This window comes from Abramis brama (assembly GCF_963993115.1).
Source record: "Abramis brama genome assembly, chromosome: 9".
Classification (NCBI taxonomy): domain Eukaryota; kingdom Metazoa; phylum Chordata; class Actinopteri; order Cypriniformes; family Leuciscidae; genus Abramis; species Abramis brama.
Window position 1 is genome coordinate 28287104 of NC_139971.1, and position 23666 is coordinate 28310769.

General features: G+C 38.6%; 3 protein-coding genes across 14 annotated transcripts in view; 2 read left to right on the top strand and 1 right to left on the bottom strand.

Annotated features, from left to right (window-relative positions):
* impdh1a (IMP (inosine 5'-monophosphate) dehydrogenase 1a) overlaps positions 1-2153 on the top strand; it is a 22527-nt gene extending 20374 nt beyond the window's left edge. For all 3 annotated transcript variants that reach the window (XM_084124354.1, XM_084124355.1, XM_084124356.1), the window contains one exon: positions 1171-2153. In XM_084124354.1, the coding sequence (XP_083980480.1) occupies positions 1171-1265 (95 nt within the window). In that variant the 3' untranslated portion in view covers positions 1266-2153. The remainder of the gene's footprint in view (positions 1-1170) is intronic.
* Positions 2139-16014, bottom strand: prrt4a (proline rich transmembrane protein 4a). Of its 3 annotated transcripts, none has more exons than XM_084124351.1 (4): positions 10370-10666; positions 8689-9461; positions 7113-7256; positions 2139-5471 (listed from the first exon to the last, which is right to left on the bottom strand). In XM_084124351.1, exons 2-4 carry the CDS (start codon positions 9380-9382, stop codon positions 3559-3561), a joined length of 2751 nt encoding a protein of 916 aa, XP_083980477.1. In that variant the 5' UTR covers positions 9383-9461; positions 10370-10666; the 3' UTR covers positions 2139-3558. The 3 variants fall into 3 exon arrangements, with proteins under 3 accessions (XP_083980477.1, XP_083980479.1, XP_083980478.1); XM_084124353.1 differs by lacking the exon at positions 10370-10666 and adding an exon at positions 15969-16014 and having other exon boundaries at positions 2778-5471; XM_084124352.1 differs by lacking the exon at positions 10370-10666 and having other exon boundaries at positions 2778-5471; positions 8689-9505.
* On the top strand, positions 14993-23314 carry LOC311089595 (transmembrane protein 53). Of its 8 annotated transcripts, none has more exons than XM_084124358.1 (5): positions 15231-15293; positions 15365-15449; positions 19634-19759; positions 19830-20320; positions 22082-23314. In XM_084124358.1, exons 3-5 carry the CDS (start codon positions 19638-19640, stop codon positions 22441-22443), a joined length of 975 nt encoding a protein of 324 aa, XP_083980484.1. In that variant the 5' UTR covers positions 15231-15293; positions 15365-15449; positions 19634-19637; the 3' UTR covers positions 22444-23314. The 8 variants fall into 8 exon arrangements, with proteins under 8 accessions (XP_083980489.1, XP_083980490.1, XP_083980486.1 ...); XM_084124361.1 differs by having other exon boundaries at positions 15400-15449; positions 19854-20320; XM_084124359.1 differs by having other exon boundaries at positions 15233-15293; positions 15400-15449.
* Positions 23315-23666: the final 352 nt, after the last annotated feature.

Consider the following 23666-nt stretch of genomic DNA (forward strand, 5'->3'; position numbering starts at 1 on the left):
AAAACGAACCGTATTTATATAGTTTTTGCCTCTTGAACAAAGCCGCGTCCAACTGATCTGACGGCGCGGGCGGGTATAGATATATACACTGATGTCGCCTTGGCTAATGAACTGCAATAGCGAAGGCGACATCTAGTGCTAGTGTTTCTATACCCGCACGCGGGCGGATATAGATATAGAAACACTAGATGTCGCCTTCGCTATTGCAGTTCATTAGCCAAGGCGACATCAGTGTATATATCTATACCCGCCCGCGCCGTCAGATCAGTTGGACGCGGCTTTGTTCAAGAGGCAAAAACTATATAAATACGGTTCGTTTTCTCACACAAACCGCTCGTTTCGTGTCTTAGGCCATCAAAGTGTACTTACGATGGGGAATTGTTTCATTTGGACGATGGGGAATTGTTTTAATTTGGACTTGTGCATGCTGTTTTGAGACAGTGACCGCAGACCTGCATTATATGACTGACAGACAAGAACGGTTTGACCTAAAATATCAAAATTGAAACTACTGAGGAAAAAAAGACACCTACATCTTGGATGCCCTTCAGGTAAGCTAAAACATACCAAAATTTAATTTCAAAGTGAACTATCCCTTTAACACTCTCTGAGACTTGACTTTGAAAGGGACTTTGAAAGTTGTGCTGCTTAATATTTTTGTAGAAACCATTGATGCATTTTTTCAGGATTCTTTGATGAATATAAATTTTAAAACAACAACATTTATTTGAAATAGATTTTTTAAAACTTTATAAAAATATAACTCTTTATTGTCACTTGATCTTACTGATGTGTGTGCTATATTTAATATCTTCTGATGCCTTATGATAAATTTGTGTGAAGAACAGACTGAAATTTAAGTCGTTATTCAAATATGACACGACAAAGATTTGACGTCTATGAGGCCAATGAGAACTCATGCGTCTCGTAACCGATTGCGATATGCACATTTAAATATGTGGCTGAATAATGATTTAAATTTGAGTCTGTTCCTTGCTCAAATTAACTTTTATGGTACTTCCATGGTGCTTTTTATTTAAATTTTTGGGCAAACTTTTCCTTTAATTGGCGGTGCTAATATGTTAGTAAAAACCCTTAATTTGGACTATCACTTTGAATGTTTAGACAATATAACAACATTAATTAATGTTTCTTTTCTGTTTCTGGCAGTTATGAGAAGCGGTTATATTGAGCCGGGCAGCAGGGGGCACATGAGAGCAGGACCCAATGTCCCGTCACCAGCCGTCACCAAACACAGCAGCTAAACGTCATTTCTGTTATCCTCACCCCTGTACTTTTTCCTGATGACTCTTGACTTTAGATCAACATTAAACAATCTAATTAATAATAATAACTGTCTGCTTGTAATAAAAGCCAGCAACAGTACTGAATGTACTATGGACTGTTTAGATTTTCTTTATTTTTTTTCGGTTCTACCTGTAAGAAATTAGACTTGGCAATCGAGAGATTATTTTCAAAATCCTATGAATGTACTACACCATCTGAAATATGAGGATGCTACATGTGTGTATATATGTGAGAGAGTGTCTATTAAGGTTTCTGATACGGTATGTGGTATATATGTTATGTTTTGTCAAACTGTCCTGTTCAAAACGTTCTAATTAAAATTGTTTGTTGGGTTATTAGCAATAATACTTGTCGTGGTATATGAGAAAATCATGTGTATACCACATTGAGTTAAATGTAATCTGAGAAATGTATTTGTTTTCTCTTTTTTTCCAGAAGGGCAAGTTTGCAGGCTGCTTGTTTCACAATGCTTTTCAGACTATCCAGTTAGTCACATAGCACTAGAACTATGTTATTTTATGGATCAGATTATCAGTATCAGCCTTAAAATCAGGGATTGTGTACTGTTACTCGCCTTACACTAGTCAATAATTTAGACAGACATTGCTCATTTTTTAAAATTTATTTTCATAGTTTCACACATTTGCATCATTTAGATATATAAAACATTTTACAGTATATAAAAGTAAGCAACTGAGATTTTACAAGGCCAGAAGTGAAGGACAGTAAAAAGCATTTGCTGTGAAAGTTACACTTTCAAATTTGGGCTCCATTTTGTAGTTTGAAGACTGTTGTGTTGTCTTTCTGAATATAATACAGTTTAAATAAAGAATGAGTTTTATAAACTTTGTTTCTTATTGTGTTCCTGTAGTATCAGTCTCAGTCTATAATACTTTGCTTAAATATTTTAAATGTTTAACAACATTTTTGTATTTTAAATTGTATATTTAAATTACATACACTTTTATGAAGACAGAAGCATAATGAGAAATCTAATTCAGAAAACTTAATTGTCATTTAGGAGAAGCAGCCACTGGGTCATTTACTAAGCACAGAGAGAAAAGGCATATCTTAAACATTTGCAAAAAAAAAAAAAAAAAGTCAACAGTGAAACGATCTTAGAGAATATAAGCTGCTCTGTCTGTTAGTCTTTTGCTTTTTATGTTGAGCTCCTGCTGTCAGTCATGAAGATGTGCACTAAAAAATACAGAAAAGGAATAAGCTGTCACAACTTCATGTTATTACACATCCACAGCCAACAGAGGGCAGTATATTTGCACCAATATGTCTGAGGCATTATGGGTACAGGCCCAGGGTATATCTTTATGAAGCACTTTATTTTGTAAAGACGGAGGCTATGTTCAAAATGGACTACTAGCATATTGCTGCATACTGTGCAGTTTATATATGTGAAAGATATGCATTGTATAACAACAACAACAAAAAAAAAAAATTCTGTAGTAGGCTCTGCTACATTGTTGTCACATGACCTTTATTATATGCATAGTACAGAAAATTCACATACTGCAGAAACAACGCAAGCCGTATACTAGCATGCTATTCCGAACATAGCCACAATATGCAATATGCTGCATGTGAATTGGCAGATAAACATTATTTCAATAAGATTATGTGACATGTACACAAAATAACTAATTGGCATTTAGTATTTAAAATGAAACTGCAGGGATTTTTCATTGTTATCTTCACACTGCCTTTTGCTAATGACATCTTTCCCACAAGTCTATGCTCAAGCAGAACACGTAGGCCTCATTCCAGAACAAAATGTTACCTAAGTAACAAAGCTGCCACAAATAAGTGTGTTATGATAGTGCTGCAATGAAATGCAAATGAGTTCTATAAGAATGTGTCTCTATGCAGTAGTAACGTTGCCAAATAAGTGTTTAGGTGATCCATGCTGTAATAGCAAAGTCAAAGACTCATCATAAAACATGTTCGTAAGTGCTAGCTTTATTGCTGAAAGGTAAAGTCTTTTGATCAAGTCAAGCAATTTCAACAAGATTATATGTGATTTGTCAAATATGGGATGTTGGTTTCAGGGAGTTTCTCACATTGATAAAGAAAGAACATCGGTCTTTCAGTGGTTGCTGTTTGTCGTTTTGTCCGTCATGTCTCCTAAAACAGCAATTTCCTCTCAGAATCTATCTTAAGAAAAGTTCTGTACATTGGAGTAGTTAGGGCTGAAATTACTTAAGGGTGTTGGGTTAGTTGATTCTGAGACTTCTTCCCTTATAGGTCGATCGTATCACTACTGATACTTAGAGCATCTATCTGCCTGCAGACGTTGATGAATTCAGCCTGAACGGCAAGCTCATCAACATGAGAAGTTGCCTCCACATCCGCGCTCCCTCTGGAGGATGTAGATCCCAAGACTGTGTATCGTCTGTGGAGTTGCTGCCCAGACTGAGAGTCCCTGCGGAGGCTGCTCTGAGACTGCTGTGCTGAGTTTAACCCACTGCAATGGACCGAGGCCTGAGCTGGCCTTCCAGATATAGTGCTCCATTGCCTGGGTCGGTTGGGTACAGTAGCGGGGTCCACATCCCCACAGGAGGCAGTGCGGTATAGGCTGGGGTCAGTGGAGATTCCCCGACAGGGTTGTCCATCCGGGGGTCCGCGTGTGCTAAGAGAGAGCCTGGAGGAGCCGAACAGGCTATGCTGGAACAGGGCCTCGCTGTTCAAGGCCTCGTCGATGCTTCGTCGCAGGTCGATGGGTGAAGGGGGCCGAAGATCTGCTGTGGAGTCCGCGTCCAAGCTGGCAAAGGAGGAAGCATGTGATTCTTTGCTCTTCTTTGCGGTGTGGGAAAGCTGTGTGGAAGACACGTGCTGAGGGCTGCTGGGATAGTGGAGGTCCAAACCGCCAGATTCGCTGTGCGGAAGCTCCACCAACGTGTAGAGAGGCACGCTTTCGCTTTCCCGCCGTACTATTCCCTCACACAATCCCAGCTTCTCGGCGGGCCGTAGTGACCAGCCACACCGACTTGAGAAGATGGTGGGTTTTCCCAATGTGGTTCCTTCTGTAGGTTGCTTTTTGAAGAACCAGCTGCAGCCACCAGGTTTGGAACGGGGCACTCCGCAACACAGAAGGGGGTGAGTGATTACAAGAGCGAGGGTGAGACACACCCCTGTTTCACACACTCGGCAGCTGAGCTGGAATCCCCACCAGGGCCAGGGCATCAGGCCAACCATGACCCCACCGGTTAGCCCTCCTGCGTTGAGCATGGCATAGAGTCGGAGACTGCCACATGCTAAGAGAAAGAGGGCAGAGAACACCCCAGCCCTGGCTGCCCTTTCCCACATCTGTGCCTCTGTGAATGGACACCTGCTTGCGTGGCATGATGGCCGCTCAGGAGAGCTCTCGTTCAGTCGGTAAATGTGCTTGATGTCTGGCCGGGCGCAGCAGTACAGAAGCAGGTACGTGAATGACAGGAGAGAGGACATAAAGACGAAAGCTGCAGGCGGTAATAGAGGCACAACTTGCAGGGTGGGAAAAAGTTGCAGTATTGCCATGGAAGCCATCACTATCGCTATGTGCAGCAGCACTAGGGCAGCCAACAGGCAGGTGCTGCGCTGCAGGGTGTTCTGGGAAAGTAGCTGGGTACAAGAGCGAGCAGTTAGCAGTAGCAGCAGTAGGCCAAAAGATGCCGTTAAACAGGGATAGGCTGCTTCGTGAAGCAGTCGTGCCCAGACAACGGGAAGCCGCTCTTTTTGGCCGTATGGATCGTAGAGGAGCCACAGAGCTCGGCTGGAACCTGTCAGTAGCTGGAGAAGGTGGAGGAGGCTGAAGTGGGCACATCCAGAGGGCCAGCGCAACGGCAAACACATCAGGCTGAGCACAGACAGCACAGCCACAAGCGAGAACACGCAGCTGAGCCCGTATACCTGTAACTCCCAGGCCAGGCCCCACGTTGCCATTGCAGCATTCCAGTCAGTCAGTAGAGGGACTAACAGAGGCGGAGTCAGGGCTTCGAGGGGTGGGGTTATGACACCAGGGGGTGTGGTTTCATAAACAGGAGGTGAAGTGGACAGAGTTTTGTTAGTTGGAGCATGATTCTTTGAAGAGGCAGGTGACTGACAGGTCCCAATGCCAAATAGTTTGCAGTCCGGAAGTGTGGAAGACTCACGCCAGTCGCCACCTGGAGATGCTGAAAGACAACATAAAGTTTACTTTAAGTTGCATTAGTGTATATTATATTTCAACTTTTCAAGTGACAAAAAAAAAAAGTAAAAAATTGTAATGTAATTGTAAAAGGTTACACTTGAAACAGCACAAGAGGTATTTAAACCACAGAGAAAACACAGAACAACAAACCACACACTGATGTATCAAAGATAATCCTGTATCTCGAAGCATACAAATCTAAAAATCTAAAACAGGTAAGTAGATTACGTGCTCCAGTATAAAAGGCTTTAAACATTAATATAAGAAAATACACCATCAGCCATAAAGTATATAAAACAATGACTATGTTAACTAGCTAGGGGAGATTTGGAAGTAGGCTGTTGTAAATGGGTCGTACACTTCATCCCTGACACACATTCACATACGGCACAGATAAGAGGGCATTGACCCTGACTATTTAAAAACTAGAAACTGACACACTTTCATGACATTACATCAGATAAATATGCCTGCATGGAAGTGACAAGAAGGGGCTTCTCAAGTGTGTGTGAACTCTGAATACTGCCTCTTTTTTTTTTTTTTTTCAAATAGCATGCACTTATTGTTGATCAAAAGGCATTATGTTGTTTATTGCAGGGTTAATTGATTAATATGGAATACCAGTGATTTTTTTCTACACTAGTAATGATCCAGAATACACACGGCTGAAACTCTGAGTCAGCATTGGTCCTTTAGCATGTGTTAATTAAGGTCAGAGGATCTGGCTTAACTTTCCCCTCTAAAGATTGAATGATTGACCTTTGTTCACAGGAAGAGATTTTTGTAATTTTCTCATGAAAATTTGTTTCAGTCACATAAACAAATTGTCATTTAAGGCTTTATTTACCTAAAAAAAGTCAGCCAATGTCCATACCTAGCCAGTATACAATTCTAATAATTATATTAATTAATTGTATATATTACTTATACTTATAATTATATTAATTAATACACACACACATATATATATATATATATATATATATATATATATATATACAGTATATTAATGTTTTTGAAAGTATATCTTATGCTTTCCAAGGCTGCATTTATTTGATCAAATATACAGTAAAAACAGTAATATTGTGAAACATTAATTTAAAATATATATTTTTATATATATATTTTAAAATGTAATTTATTCCTGTGAGAGCAAAATTATTATTTAAATAAAATTTTTAATTATTTAAATTAATAAAATTATTATTATCAATGTTGAAAGCAGTTTTGCTGTTAATTATATTATATTATATTATATTATATTATATTATATTATATTATATTATATTATGACAAAGCTGTGACTTTTACTTGATTTTTTTTTTTTTGATTCACCAAAAAGAACTGCGTCAGAATAATTTGTGTGTGAATCACATTGTATGTTTTTGTTTGTTTTTGCGTGCAGTCTAAAAAGAATAGCCTCACAAGGGACTAAAATGATGAAACAGGTTATATATGCAATAATAATGAAACCAGATAAAGGAGCATATCGAAGACCTTGAGTCTTATATATTATAAATTCAGAAGCTTTGTAAAGCACTGGAAAGCCATTGCGCTCTGCTCACCACCAGTAAAATATAATGTGTTAGAATAGAGGTCATTCTGACAATGAAGGCTTCAATACCTGCTTCAGGATAGGTTTTTGTGACCTTGATCACAGTGGTGGTCGATTTGCTATTTTGTTCCTTTATCATTTGGTCAAGACCCTCACGCTCCTCTCTTTCAGGGTCAGATCTTGTCATATTGAGAGTCAGCTTTGTCCGACTGTCTGGGAGAGAAAGAGAAGATTAGAAACCTGTTCTTAAAAAGAGGAACTGAGAGCTAATGCTAGCTCAAAATGTTACAATTTTACATTTCATTTAACCTGTTGTTCTCATTTTTTACCCATTAAACTCAGCTAAACTTTAATTTCAATAGCTTAAAAAAACAAAAAAAAGTAAAATGCATTCAGTTTCCCAATGAGTCACTAGAGGGCTTGTATCCCAGTCTTATCTGCAGTGATGAACGGCTTGTTCGCTGCTGGAATACTGATATTTTCACTGCAGCTTGAGGAAAAAGTGGATGCACCATTAATGCAGACACTATACAGAAGTTTTTATGCCAATACAGCATTACCAAATAAAGGCAGTAGAAGTGCAATGATACCGATATTTCCACAAAATTTCCACATTCTATTCAATTTCAAATGTGTCACAATCATTTTTCTGCATCAGTTCTCAGTTCTCGCGCATGCGTCGTGGCGCTCTCGTAAACTCACATCAGAGGCCCACACGGAAGAAAATGAATAGTTGAATAAAGTTGTTATTTTTTGCGCACAGAAAGTATTCTTGTCGCTTGATAAACTTAAGGTTGAGCCACTGTAGTCACTTGGACTATTTTAACGATGTCTTTACTAACTTTTCTTGGCCGGCAGATGCAATTACCTAGCAGCCTATAGAGTGAGCCAGCTCTCAGATTTCATCAAAAATATCTTAATTTGTGTTCCGAAGATGAACAAAAATCTTACGGGGTTGGAACAACATGAGGGTGAGTAATTACTGAGAGAATTTTAATTTTTTTGAGTGAACTAACCCTTTAAGAGCCAATTCCTTGTAGTGAATCAAAGACATGTCCGATTCACAAACAAATGACTCTCATGAACCGGTTCTTTTTAGTGATTCCTAAGCATGCAGCATCACCAGAGTAGTCTGATTCACAAACACTCAAATGAGCTGGTTCTTTTTAGTGATTTGTGAATCACAACATAAAGTTTTACAAGTATAGTGTATTTCCCAAACAAATTATATAATTATATAAGTTTAATAAGACGATAATACCGGTTCAAATCAGTCTGACAAATCCTTCACTGAACAAAATCCAACAGAATGCTTAATGAATCAACATCTGACTCACTGTAAGTAATTATAATTATTTTAAGCTACACTAGTTGTTGAAAATGATATTTCAGCTTTACTTAAGCAATCTAGCTTCAGCAGTTAACTTAAGCATGGCTATGCTGTGTTATCAGCACTAGACCAGCATGAACCCATGATCCAAAAGTGAAATTCATCATGGTCTAAGTTGGTCTTTTTAACAAAAAGAAAATCAGTTAATTGAAATACATGTGTCTTGCATTTATTTTATGAATAGATACTTTCACACGCTATCAAGTTCTGTCGTGACATAGTGAGTTGGCTTTGATGTATCATTAATTGGATTACCTGTAGGAGCATCTGTCAAATCCTTTGTTTCTTCAGATGGCCACATATAGTCTATCAGCCCTCTTGGCAAAGTGGTACCATCTAAGGTTCCTCTGGCATATGGTGTTTGGGTAGCACTAGAGGACTTCCACAGTGTCTGGTAGGTGCGAAATCTTGTTTCAGCATGAGTCTGAGGTGTATTTGTCTCTGTATTCCAAGCATTTGGTGTCTTGGACTCTGTACTCCAGGCCTGATAAGGAAGTGCAGAAGATTTAAGTGACTGGTCAGTATTTCCTTGCTTACTAAAATTGGGCCAATCAGATGCTTCCGTTTCAGGTCCCTCTTCATCGTTCTGGATGTCTGAAGGAATTTCAGTCTTAGGGGAAGTCAGATATTTGATCAGTGGTGTTCTTGTGGCTGGAAGTCTTGATAAACCACGATTCTTCATTGTGACATATGGGTTTTGTTCAACTGAAGGGTCCACCTCAAGGTCTCTGCTAGACTTCCCTGATTGTAGTGCATTTGGGGATAAACTGAGGATGGTTGGAGTAGTCGTGTCCATTTGTCTCGGTAGGAACGTCCACAGTGAGCTGCTAGCTGGCTCTGGGTCAGTGCTGGCCCAAGCTTTTTCATTTCTATTTAAAGATACAGCATACAGACTTCCACACAGCGAGAAACTGAAGAGCAGCAGTAGAGCTTCACTGTGAGGGGTCATGCTGACGCTCCTCTGAAGAAGTTACACCTCACAAAGTCACCAGGTTGTCTCCATTTGACTTTTACATTCTGCGCAAGTTCTGAAAAAAAAAAAAAAAAAACATTCACAAGATATAAACAGCTGGGTCACTGGATTCAACCAGAAGGTGATTTCAAACAGGCATGCACCAATATTAAAAACATACATTTTCAAATGCCCAATAAAAATCCAATACTATTGAAATTAGGGATCCACAATATAATGGTTATCAGTCTATATCAGTAATTTTATTAAATGTATGACATCATTTGTCAGTAATCAGTATGGTCCTGATATGTGATTTGATATTGTGAATCTCTAATGTCAAATAAATATCTTCACATGGAACTGAACATATTTTGTCCCCCAACAGCGGCACCAAGATAAACGTTGAGTGTTGAGTGGCAAATTACAGCCAGAGCTCTGAATTTACACACCATCAGATTATCACTCGATCCCCTCGAGTCATGTGACCCAATTCAGAAAAAAAAAAAAAGTACCTCGCAGAAGAGGACGGCAACCAAACACACACTAATGCTTTCTATATTAATCAACCCTCATTACTAAGGTTGCATGTATATTGTGACTAACAGTTAGCAATTAAATTAGATTTATGTCAAATGATCTGACAGCTGCTGCAGTGCACACTCTGCTTCTTAACTCACACAAACATTTCCTTTTTGCATTTTAACTCATTTCTCAAGACTCTTTTCTCTTATATCTGTCTCCTGGAGTGGATGCAGCATTTATCATTAATATCTGAGCAATAGAGAGAGAGAGAGAGAGAGAGAGAGAGAGAGAGAGAGAGAGAGAGAGGGAGGGGGGGGGGGATGCTCTACATTCCCAACCAGTGCAGCACTGTTTACAGCAGCAGCATCCAGTGACACATTTCCACACCGAACAACTGAACTCACATACACATACATGCATAGACATAAACTTTAACTGTGCTAGAAGAATTGTGCTCACCACAGGACGCATGGATGAAGAGTCTTAAACAGGAGTAATCCCTCTGTCCCTGTCGTCCTGCTGCGGAAAGATTTGATTCTGTCTGTGCTTGCGCACGCCTGTGTGTTTTAGTGCTCTCTCTCTCTCTCTCTCTCTCTCTCTCTCTCTCTCTCTCTCTCTCTCTCTCTCTCTCTCTCTCACACACACACACACACACACACATACCGATCTCTCCGCTTTTCGCATAGACACAGACACATGCTGCCTGACACACCCCCTTTTAGTATCCCATCTCCGTTCTCTCTCTCTCTCTCTCTCTCTCTCTCTCTCTCTCTCTCTCTCTCTCTCTCTCTCGCTCGCTCGCTCTCTCTCTCTCTCTCTCTCTCTCTCTCTCTCTCTCTCTCTCTCTCTCTCTCTCTCTCTCTCTCTCTCTCTCTCTCTTCAGGTGTCTGATCCCTCTCTTCTGATTCAGTTAAGCTGCATCTCTAGTTTCCAGAGCTGGATTAGCCATGTTAGGTGTTTGACTTCCTTTCTCTTACATCACTGAGCACCAGAGCAGGTCATATACTGCAGTGATGCTGCTAAAAAGGAAACAGATATGCTACATTTGTACAGTACATTCACAGCTGTAAATACAAGAGGATGAGCCTCTCCTCCCAATTCAGTTAAGCCAATCAATATACAATATTGAACGCAATTTTCTGAATCCCACAGAGAGAGTCAGAGATCAATGTGCAGCAATAAATCAGAGCGCTAAAAGCACTGCTACTCTATTTTTCATCATGGTGGATTGAAATAAAGCATTATGCCAAGAAAAACCCAACCAGGCTACTTAATCATTTAAACTGGCAAGACAACCTTGGACAATCAGCTTCGCCCACAAAACAACATGGATAATGCTTGTCCAGCAAGCTAGACCAGTACCAAATGAGAACTAAACCAACCTGGACTAATTTGACAAATCATTATGGTCTAAATTGGACATTTCAACAAGGATAGACCCTACAACTGAGGTTTACTTCATGCTGGGCAGTGTAGCTAAAATGTGTACATAGCATCCATTCAAAAGTATTGGGACAGTAATATTTGTATCTATTTTTGAAAGAAAGAAAGAAAGAAAGAAAGAAAGAAAGAAAGAAAGAAATAGTTTAAGCAAGGATGCATTAAACTGACCAAAAGTGACAGTAAAGACATTTATAATTTTCTATTCATTAAGGAATCATGAAAAAAAAAAAAATCTATTGTGGTTTCCACAAAAATATTAAGCAGCACAACTGTTTTCAACATGGACAATAGAAAGAATTTTTTCTTGAGCCGCAAATCAGCATATTCAAATGATTTCTGAAGGATCATGTGACACTGAAGACTGGGGTATAATGATGCTGAAAATTCAGCTTTGCATCACAGGAATAAATTACATTTGAAAATATATTAAAACAGTTCTTTTAAAGTGTTTAATTTTTATTGTATAAACTATATATTATCATTTTTACTGTAATAATATTTCACAATATTTCTGTTTTTACTGTATTTTTGTTCAAATAAATGCAGCTTTTGTGAGCATAAGAGACCTCTTTCAAAAACATTAAAACAATCTTACTGATCCCAATCCTTTGATGGGTTCACTTCATACAGTAAAATTCACATTTTAGTAAGCTCAGACAGCAGTTGTGGTTTTTTTTTTATTTTTATAATGGCTGATGTATGACATCCTGATGTCATACACATCTATGTGGGTAAACGAGTGAGTGGTAATAGCTGGGCAAACACTTCACTTCCATATTCAGAGCATATAAACACTCAGTACATATTTAAAGCCATTCCCCTTCAGTGAATCCAGGATGGAGGGTCCATTGGGACGCACCAGTGTGTGTGGTCAGACAGAATGAGCAGGATGTAGATCAATCCTTATTAAAACAGACCCCGAGAGAACACAAACTGGGGCAGTACCGTAAAAAAGCTAGTTGTGAGAGGACTAGTTACGGCTCAGGGAATATAAATGGATGGATTAATACAGCTGAGTAACGCATTATATCTGGTGAATCACACCAGTGATACAATTAAAGTAATCGCTGTATGTCACAATTCATCAGAGGAAATTTGAATTGATAATTAACCCTGAATCCACACATTTTATTATAAATTCATTCTATAGAAATATTCATTTGTTTTCACATATTCACACGTACTATGAAAGCATTGCTCACTGCATTTGCTTATAGTGTGTGTACAGGAAGGTACCAAATGAGTTGGAACTAAAAGGGGGTTTGGTTTAGAACAATGACCCAGATGAGCTGATCAAACATATGACATCAGAATGGCCCACAGCCAGTTCCCCCCAGGCTAGAGGATGCTTTTACTGCCCTACCAATCATCTGCATCAGTGCTGCTGAGAAGGGGGCTTGTTGGGTTGGACCGAGCAATGCTGGCTTCTGCAAACAAGACGGCAGCAACAATTCACAGCACAGTTCAAATGGATACTACTATGAAAGAGTAAAGAAACAAGTAAATATTTCTCACGAAGGGACAAAACTGTCCATTTCAAAAGGGAAATAGGCTGTTTAGCACAAACAAATTGAAGGTCCAGAAGGACCAAATGAAGAAATAACCCCAAGCTTCAGACCCAACCCTGTCAGTCCAATAAGCAGAAAAAAATGCTGAATTTGTTGTAAAATGTATTGAAACTAAACAATAAAGCTTTCACCTTATTTGTCATTATAAAAAAACAACAAACAAAAAAACCTCACCGTTAATTACATTTTCCTAATAAAAAGAAAATGAAAACAAGGCACAAGTTTGCAAAATGTAAGGTAGGCTATAGTAAAAAAAAAAAAAAAAAATGTTTTTCATGTGTTACCTTTTTATGCTGTCTTTTGAACTTTGTATTCATCAAAGAATCATAAAAAATAAATTACGGTTTTGACAAAAATATTAAGCAACATAGCTGTTCATCCATCAACATAATCACTTAATGGGCCCTATTTTAACGATCTGAAACGCAAGTATCAAGCGCGAAACGCAAGTAACTTTGTGGGCGGGTCTTGGGCGCTGTTGCTATTATACCGGCGGGATAAATGACTCTTGCGCCCGACGCAAATCTAAAATGGGTTGGTCTGAAGTAGCTACATTACTCATAGGTGTGGTTTGGGCGTAACGTGAAATAAACCAATCAGAGCGACATCTCACATTCCCTTTAAAAGCAAACACGCTTTTTCCATGGCGGATTGCTATTATAACTGCGGATTTGCCAGGCGCACGCCAGGAGCGGTTCACAGCCAAGGAGACCGACGTTCTCGTCAGGGCCGTCAGGGCCGTCTATCTATTGTAATAATGTAATGATAATGAAAACTGCTGCTTCTGTGTAGATGAGAGAATCAAAGTATATGCACGTTGAGCACACGCTACATTGATTATGGCCAAGCATGCACCCTTAAAATAGCATATGAATAACATATGACTTTATGTCATATGTCATACTTAACGCCACTGACTTTAGACTAGGTTTTTCCTGGTCAGTGGCGGGATTGTTTTCTAAACCTGCAAAATAGCATCAGGGAACGTTTGCGCCGGAACACGCCTCCTCTTTGCGCTGAACCGCCCCCCGGAGCGCAAATGCATTTGCTAGTTTACCGACGTGCGTCTGAGGAGGGAAAAGTCCGCTGTGCGCAGGTGCAAAATAGGAATGATACATGCGTCTGTGTACAAAGTCAATTGCGCTGGGTGCAAGATAGGGCCCAATATATTTTATACACTTCTACTGTCACTTCAGGAGGGTGACTGTCATGTATGATAGGGATTTCACTCCTGTGGTTAATTTCTAATTGTTTGATAGTGTTTGATGCAATGTAGATAGGGATTTCTCTCCACATGTTTTGGACACACCTATTGATAGGATGGGTTCAGCCGCAGCGTGCAGGAAATTCATTGAAATGATGACAGTAAACAGCCTTCTCTTGTACATATGGTGAAGTCAGCTAAAATGGGCCATGTTTTGGTAAATTACTTATACCACCATCAAATAAGCTATGCATGAGATTTAATGATATTTTTTATAAATTAGCATGGGTCTCTGAAATATATCTTTTTTAAAATGTGAAAAAGTATAATTGTTTTAAAATTATGAGAGTATCAGAAGGTATCTTCTTGAGCCACGGCACAACATTCAGGTAAAATGGGCCAGCTGTTCAGTTAAAATGGGCCAATATATAAAGAGAACAACACTCACAACACTCAATCATTTTTAACAGTACATTGACACTGTTGTCTTAAGTGTGCCATAGCAACACCATGAATGTAGTTCATTAAATAGAAAGTTGAACAAATATTTCATTAAAATTAAATGCAATTAAAAATTAACTGATCGGATTGTGTTTCTGTGCATTAGTGTCTTTTGTGTGCATGTGTGCATGTATGCTTGTCAAATTGTATGCATGTATGCTTGTGTGTATGCTTGTCAAATATTTGTCAAACATTTTGTTAAAGATTAGAACATCTTTGACAATAAAATTGTGTTTAATGTGTTTCGGTGTATACACGATATCAGAATTACGTCGGTTAAAAATAGTTAATTTTTTTTTTTTGAGTCGGTTCACCGAAATGAACCATTCCAAAGAACCGGATCAGAGAAATGAATCGGATCTTCCTGATCTTTCGAATCTTTTCAGCTAGGAAAAGTCTCCTCCGCCACCTGTTGGTGTTGAAGAACATTCACAGTAGGCACCTAATACCATTTAAAACTATGTCACTTACTACTACACAAAGGGTACTGTGCACTAGCCTTATATATGTAAATATATACGTATATGCATGGTTTAGTCAATATAGTTCACTATTTTTTTTTTGCTCTGCTTGCACGCGCCTGCCACAGAGTTTCACGCGCAGAGCGTCACCGATCAACTGCTCGTGCACACCAGCATCTGCAGCTCTCGTGTCCTGTTAGCAGCAGGTTAAAAACGCCCTCTTATATATGTATTTATATTCGTATATGCACAAGTTTGATCAAATATAGTCCCACAGTTGTTTTTTTGTTTGTTATTTTTTTGCCTGCACAGAGCGTCCCCGATCTGTCGGTGCTCGTGCACGCCAGCATCTGAGTCAGCAGGTAAGAAACGCACTTACATCTGTGTTACTGATGTTGTTTTGGGATACTGTCATTAAACGTAAAGTCTGTTTACACACAGACTGACCAGCAGAGACCTGCGACAGTTTATATAAGTGAAAAACCAGAGATTTGTTTTGGTTTTATCCTTTAGTTTGGCGTTGCTAACATGACAGCTAGTCATGCCAACAAGTAAGTTACTAACAATCTCTTAAACTACCACAGGCTGCTGAAAATAACTCGATGTGTGCGGATAAAGTGAAGCAGAAGTCCAGACTTATATTCCAAACGTTTTCCTAAAATTGTGTTTTGACATTTATAAAAAAAAAAGGGCTGTAATGCGGCTAATTATGTTAGCAGCTAGCATATTTGAATGAGCATGATTTCATGTAATTTTCTGCAGCGTCTTCATCATAAAGTAAAGTCATTATTATCATCAGACAGCAGTAGATGACCAGGATTGATGATGATCTGGGCTTATTTTAAGATTTAAGTTTTGTTTTTAATAACATGTTGACTGACCTTGGAGCACAGCATAGACTGGATTTCTCACAGACATGTGAAATGTGCAAAGGGTCAAATGACCAAGATGAGCAGCTACAAGAAAACAGGCAGTATCTGCTGATTTTTGGACCATAAGCGTTTCACTTTCCACATATGGCATAATGCAGACAGAGTGAGCCATTTATTGCACCTTCTGGCCAATTCGAGTTGGCCTTTCTTGATCATTTTCAAGGACATTGACAAAGGGGAGGGGAACTTCAATATTGATTAATAAATATAGTGAGTTTAGGGCATCTAGTACTGTTATTGACCCCATGGTAAGATATGTATTAGTTCATATAAGGTTTTATATGTTATCGGAACACTGGACTTTCTTGAATAGGCTATGTATGCACCAAATTCTGACGATTGTTTATGCAAAAAAAAAAGTTTTCTGTTGATTGCTCACTGCTCAGGCACCAGGCTGGTTCTTAGTTGGTGGAAATATTTTTTTTTGCATGGATACAAAACTGGATAGATGATCCTCATCTTGACCACATCCCATCATCAAGATCTTTATGAAAGACTTCAAAATAATTGACATCTGAAGGCAGACCCAACCTAGTGACAGGGACTATTCGTTTTATTTTCACCCACATAATACACATACAAGAATAGATTATTTCTTGTTATAAAAACGGTTAGTTCCAGTCCTTTATCCTGATTGGGCTGTGTTTTATTCACGATAAAACACGGCTATGACCGCTTCACCCCTACGGTTCTATGTATCACTGGTAGTGGTTGGGGAGAGATCCCCTGATGAACAGTAGTAAAGTGAAAGTGAAAGTGAAAGTGACACGTGACGGCCAAGTATAGTAACCCATACTTGGAATTTGACCTCTGCATTTAACCCATCCAAGTTAATGCACACACATTAGGAGCAGAGTAGTGAGTAGTTAACACACACACACTGCAAACGTGGATACACACACCCAGAGCAGCGGGCAGCCTTTGCGCCCGGGGAGCGATTAGGGGTTAGGTGCCTTGCTCAAGGGCACCTCAGTCATTTCCCACCGGTTCTGGAATCGAACCAGCAACCTTTGGGTTACCAGTCCAACTCCCTAACCACTAGGCCATGACTGCCCTAGTACTTATGGAAGCGCTATATAAATGCCACATTCATTCATTCATTCATTCATTCATTCATTCATCACTACACAACACCGCTAGCAACCACTCTTAGCAACGTAAACATATGTTTGTTCTCAATGATATTGTTCATTGAAGCTTATATAGAGAGTATTGTGAGAGATCGAGTAAGCGAGTGTACCTGCATTTACAGTAGATACAGCATTTTCCTTCAGGTCAGTCCTATATTCGTGATAAAAAATCTGTTTGAATGTCTGCTGCCATACATTGTCCATTTAACAGTTAAAAGGGTTTTACGTTCCCTGACATGCTATCATTTGTCAGTTTCAACAAGTTTGTCCTTTCAATATAAAAGTCTTCTCTACTGACTGACTCATTCATAAAGACAGTCTTTGCCGCTATCTAATGGTGAAATAATGTAACTTCTGCTACTGTATACACAGTACACAGTATAAGGCACTGTGAAAATACCCATTTTTACGGTGGCCGAGAGAGCTCAACGCGATGCAACTGAAGAAAACGCATGTAAATAGAAAAAAGCAGCCATAAATTAAGAAAACATCTTCATCAGTTTCACAACACACGTGTGCTCCAAATACTCACAACACAACCAAATACAGACACATGCTACCCTGGTAATCCAGAGTTCTCGCGAGAGCACAAGTTGAATTTGCTCAGCGAGTTACTCTGGCTTCGAGTAATGATGCTCATTAAATATGCCCCTCGATCTGAACTGCACCAATCACATCGGGTTATCTGATATAGGCGGGCCAGAGGCGAGCCAAACAGATGACGACAGCGCTGTGACGTAGAAGTCATTAGTAAACATTGCAAGATTGGTCATAGAGTGTTATCCTTTTGCGTGCAGTGAGATTTTCAAATGCATGCTTGATGCCGCCCCTCGACTCTTTCTGTACTAAGTTTAAGGATCAATTGAAAATGTGATCATATTCAGTGCACCGAAAATGACAGAATCAGCACTGTATAGACACAATGCTATAGATACAGACATGTTAATGAAGCATCATGTCATTTAAGGTGGAATGAAAGGCGTCAACAGCTATAAGTAGCTGGGTTAAGCCTTGTGAGAGCATGTGTTGATTGTTGAAATGTCAATATCAGCTTGTATCATGGAACAAACACATGTTTGTTTTGACGTGCATCAGAATCCACATCTGTGTTTGTTCTTTGACCCTTGATCACATTTCTCAAAAGACTGTGAGATTTTTTTAGATAGGAAAGAAATTCTTATTCATCTGTTATATTATATTAACAAAAATTATATTAATTAAATATATATTAACAAAACATTGCATAAACATGGTAACATTAGGAACTGTATCTAAAATGTATAAGGATGAATTTAACACTGAAAAAAACATGACATTTATTTCTTTTAATTGATATTGTTTGTTGGAATCTGACGTACCAGTGACAGGGCGACAGGAAAATGCATAATTTAGATCAGTTTATTGTTGAATATCAGGTCATCTCTAAGTAAATGTCAATTTGATCAAATACTGTATAAGGCTTGTAATGATGACATGAGGCATGTAATGTATAAGGCATGTAATGATGACATGAGATCACAGCAATTGCAAACCACAACCATCCAACGCCAACGATCCACTCAATCCCTGATGCACAAAATCAAGTCCAGACCTAATTTTTTTCTTGTTTGAGAAGCCTTTTCACTCGGATACATCACAATAGGGACTATAGTAGTCAACTAACAATAAGCTTAAAGGGATGGTTCGGAGTAAAATCAACCTAGGTTCCTTTGCACCATGACCTCAAGCCAAACACCCCCCCCAGAAGATTATTAAAGTTAGAGCATATTTCGAGATATCAGCCGAATGGCTTAATGCAGGCGCTAATGGATCCAAGGATGTATCTTGTAAATTACCCCACTAATAATGCCCAGAATTGTACCAAACTTCTACTGTAGTACAAATAGGTTCTGTACTCATAAAACAAGGCATTGGAAAGTTTGTAAGTATATCAGGAGTTTATTTAAATAACACTTGCCTAACGGCTCATGCTACCGCTAACCCGGACGTCGAGGTCACTTCAGTGATTTGGGAAAAGCATGTAAAAGTCCTGGCAGAAAGCGATGCATAAGGATGCCAGGACTTTTACGGTCTTTTCCTAAATCACGGAAGTGACCTCGACGCCCAGGTTAGCAGTATCATGAGCCATCAGGCAAGTGTTATTTAAATAAACTCCTGATGTACTTACAAACTTTCCGTTTGGCTCAAGGTCATGGTGCAAAGGACCCTAGGTTGATTTTACTCTGAACCATCCCTTTAAGAGAATGTATTTTAACATAAAAGTCTTACATACTTCACCTTTAATTTTATGTGCAGGGTTACATTTGAACAAGTCTAATGGTGCAACACTTAAATATTTAGCATTTCATAAATTGAAGATTGCAGTCTTCCAGGAGAGAGGGTTTCTTCACCATGGCCTGAAATGGGTCTGTCAGATATGAAGATATAAAAATGCGCAGTTTAAGAGGAGCAGGGCTTTGAAACGCACTGTTTTATCCGATTCAGACAAATGCAAGGATTCAGGCAATACAGCATGTCGTTCATCCAGAAGATTCGATTTTTCCTGAAGCGGCAGATTTCTAGAATTCAGGTGTCTTTGGGCGGATTTCTGTGGTGGCCGAGGACACGTGAGTAAGTTGGAGCCAGCTGTGAAGTTTTGTAAAAATTAACTTCTTTTGTTTCCACTGTGCTCTTTCTTTAGCTCACCTGCTGTCATGCATTCCAGGGCGGTCCCCATGGCTGGGGTCACTGCGCACAAGATCAGTAAACGCATCACCTTCTTCGCCAGTGACGTCGATGGGACTCCTACGGCTAGCATTTCACCTGGTCCCCCTAAACCTATATTGCTGTTACTGCCGTGGCTGGGCTCCAGACCACAAGCCATTGCCAAGTACTGTGAGATTTACTTTCGCACAGGATTTGATGTGCTCGTAGTGGAAAGCGAAGTGAGAGAGTTCTTGTGGCCCCGTTGGGGGTTGGAGTACGGTGGCCGCTTGCTGGAATTATTAGAAAGCGAGCGCTTCTCACAGCGCCCCCTACTGGTCCATGCTTTATCCATAGGGGGATATACGTTTAATCAGGTGCTTGTTCATGTGGCCAAAGATACCCAGCGTTACCAAGGCCTGACAAACAGGATCAGGGGTCATATCTACGACAGCCTGGTCATGGGATCACTGGACCATATGGCCACCGGTATGTACAGAGATTGCAATGTAAAGTATGTTCATATATAATCCTTTCAGTCTGCACTGCTAACACTTTGGGGTGGATGGTATGATCAGAATCTTGCATCATGTTATGACTATTTTTATATTATGTATATTTTATATTATTTGTGCTGTAAATTCAAGTGGCAATGTTAAACATTCAAACTCTACAGTTGTACAAACAAATCTTTCACTTTTTGACTTGTTTTGGCTTACATCCTGTTCTGCATTTTCACATTACCCTTTATAAATTGATTAGCTAATGCATGGTATCTACTACAATATTACAAATGTATTACAATTTAAAATAACTATTTTCCATTTGAATTCATTTTAAAATGTAATTTATTCCTGTGATTGTAAAGCTGAATTTCCAGCATCATTACTCCAGTCTTCAGTGTCACATGATCCTTCAAAAATCATTCTAATGCTACATTCGAATAAGCTGATTTGCGTTAGATATATTTCTTATCAGTTTAAAAAAGTTGTGCTGCTTATTCTTTTTATGAATCGAAAGTTCAAAAGAACAGCATTTATTTGAAATAGAAATCTTTTTTAACATTATAACTGTTAGTTATAATAAAAGTATTAATATCTAACCAACAATAAACACAAACAGGGTATCTACAACAACAATACAGTGAATTCTCTATAAAATACACCATCACACCGCCCAGCCCTAGTAGTAAAGTCACACTGTAAATGTGTTTGTGATTTAATACATCTGTGTAGGAGTGTTGTTCCTGTAGAGCAACTCCCATAACAGATGGTGACCAAATGTGGGGTCATGGACTATATAAATCAGTCAGCCTCTGCTAATAATTATAGGTTACATGATTACTCAGACAGTATCATGTTTTATTGTCAGGTTTGATTTCAAACTTGATTAAAAGCAATATACCTTCTCATATAAATAAAACTTTACATATCCCTAAAGTTAGGATGTAGAAATATCATGCTTGTAAAATAAAAGTTTGGTACTACCTCATCAAAAATAAAATACAATGTACATAATTGTTTTGTAAATTGCAGTGCATAACACTACTGCTTGTAAAAACCTTTAAAAATTTTGACTCAATCTGGAGATTAACAGTACTTTTTAAAAATGTAAAGTTGGTAAGATTTTTTAAATTTGTTTGAAAGAAGCCTCTTATACTCACCAAGGCAAAAAAAAAAATTGGTTAAAAAACCAGTAATATTGTGAAAAATTCTTACAATTTAAAATAAATGTTTTATTATGATAGAAAATGTAATTTATTCCTGTGATGGTAAAGCTGAATTTTCAGCAGCATTACTCCAGTCTTCAGTGTCACATGATCCTTCAGAAATCATTCTAATATGCCGATTTGCTGCTCAAGAAACATTTATTACCAACGTTTTGCTGTGGAAATGGTGATAAATGTTTTTTTCAGGATTCTATGACGAGTAGAGAGAACAGCATTTATTTGAAATAGAAATCTTTTTTAACAAAAGAAATGTCTTTACTGTCACTTTTGATCAATTTAATGTGACCCCAAACTTTTGAACGGTATTTGTATGTCTGTGTCTGTATATTTATCTGCCTACCACATAGCAACACTAGCAACCTTGTAGCTTTCAAACATCCAATTTCTTTTCAAACGCCTCAAGTATTCAAACTACACAAGGCCTAAAAAGCTTCAGAGAGAAATTTATCCTGATGAACTAGAATTAGTTGTCCCTGAAATCTTTTGCTTTGATTATTTTGGGTTTGTTGTTTGTTTTCCAGGTCTGGGTAAAACCATATTTCCCCGGATGGAGGGTCTTGTGAGAACGGCTGGCCTTCTGTACTTCCGTGTCTTTAAACACCAGACGGTTGACTACTATAACTCGGCGATCAGCATTTTCTGGAACACTCCTGTGATTGGACCTGCTCTCTTCTTTTACTCTGAGAATGATGCAATGTGCGATTACAAGAGCTTGGAGAAGATGGTGGAGTTATGGAGGAATCGAGGCCTATCTGTCGAGATCAAGAAGTGGAAAGAGTCTATTCATGCAGGTCATCTGCGCACACATCCTCAGGAATACCTGGCCACCCTAGAAAACTTTGTGAAGTCTCTCAACATGGTGCCTCTAAAGGCCAAAATGTGAACTCTGAACGGCCATCACCTGTCTCATGAAACATTAGAAATTGCCTGAAGTGCCTGGTTTGATTGTTCTAGCTCGCAGAATTTGATTGTTTCTCAAACCTCTTTAGTCAGTTGAAATATTTATGTGACTACATTTAATGAAGACCGTACCACTGGCGTGTTGAGGATGTGTAATACTACATACAATCTGTTGATATGTGACCGATTTGGTTTGTTGCAATACAATCTGAAGCTCAAAATGACTATCTTGAAAACACAACTGTATATAATTATTTTGCTGTAGATATTTGAGATAAACAGTAAAAGGTTTAAGAGACCTTTTGCATGTAATGAGTCGTAGCTTATATGACAACTTGACTTAACTTTTAACATCTTCATTTGAATACACTGACTGTCCATCTTGGACCATTGATCTGTTTGCTTCAAAGGGAAACGGCCTGCTCTTTCAGTTTTCTTTGACTAATTATTTGTTTTCGAATGAAGGAATGACCTAGCTATATCAAATCTGAATTAAATAATATACCATTTGACACAATCCTGGTAAACCTATGCATTGTTGTTTTTCTAGCAAAGACACGTGAAAAACGTTGCGTTCAGGTACCTAAACTGAAAATACGGTGAATACAAGTAAAGTTGGACACTTAGGTTTTTGTGTTACATGTTTCTGTACTTTGTACTGTACACTGTATAATGTAATGGAGATATGTACCTATTAAAATGATATTGTGTGGCTTTAGCCATTTGGCATATTTTAAAGCAATGTCCATGTCAAAATGTCCTACTTACCTGTATTCCCCTTGTTTATCAGTGCAATAATGAAGGTTTTTACTTTTTTGTTTAAAATCAAATAAATCAATCATTCTGATTAATAATGTGTTGTTGTTTTTTGTTGTTTAGTGTAGAAGTCTCATAAAAGGTTTGTTTAAGGTGAAACATAATACACAGGCTGCATCCGAAATCGCATACTTCCCTACTATACAGTATAGCTGAAAAACAGGATGTGACAATTTACACAGTAATTCACAGTACTCAATCCGGGGAGTTCATGAAGTGTGCATATGATGGAGACTTGACTATCCCATAAGAGGGAGAGGATTTATGAATGGCATTGAAGCGATGATTATTATGATAATTTAGACCCATCTAACCTGAGTTAGAGCAGGGGTGTCCAATCCTGCTCCTGGAATTCAGCTCGAACCCCAATTAAACACACCTGAACCTTAA

What these genes read in the sequence shown, in the direction of transcription:
- prrt4a (XM_084124351.1), bottom strand. Translation starts at nt 9,382, where the DNA reads ATGACCCCTCACAGTGAAGCTCTACTGCTGCTCTTCAGTTTCTCGCTG. An exon ending in TTTGACAGATGCTCCTACAG is followed by an intron (nt 7,257 to 8,688) that starts GTAATCCAATTA and finishes TTTCTCTCCCAG; the next exon opens with ACAGTCGGACAAAGCTGACT. An exon ending in AAAAACCTATCCTGAAGCAG is followed by an intron (nt 5,472 to 7,112) that starts GTATTGAAGCCT and finishes GTTGTCTTTCAG; the next exon opens with CATCTCCAGGTGGCGACTGG.
- LOC311089595 (XM_084124358.1), top strand. Translation starts at nt 19,638, where the DNA reads ATGCAAGGATTCAGGCAATACAGCATGTCGTTCATCCAGAAGATTCGA. An exon ending in TGGTGGCCGAGGACACGTGA is followed by an intron (nt 19,760 to 19,829) that starts GTAAGTTGGAGC and finishes CTCTTTCTTTAG; the next exon opens with CTCACCTGCTGTCATGCATT. An exon ending in ACTGGACCATATGGCCACCG is followed by an intron (nt 20,321 to 22,081) that starts GTATGTACAGAG and finishes TTTGTTTTCCAG; the next exon opens with GTCTGGGTAAAACCATATTT.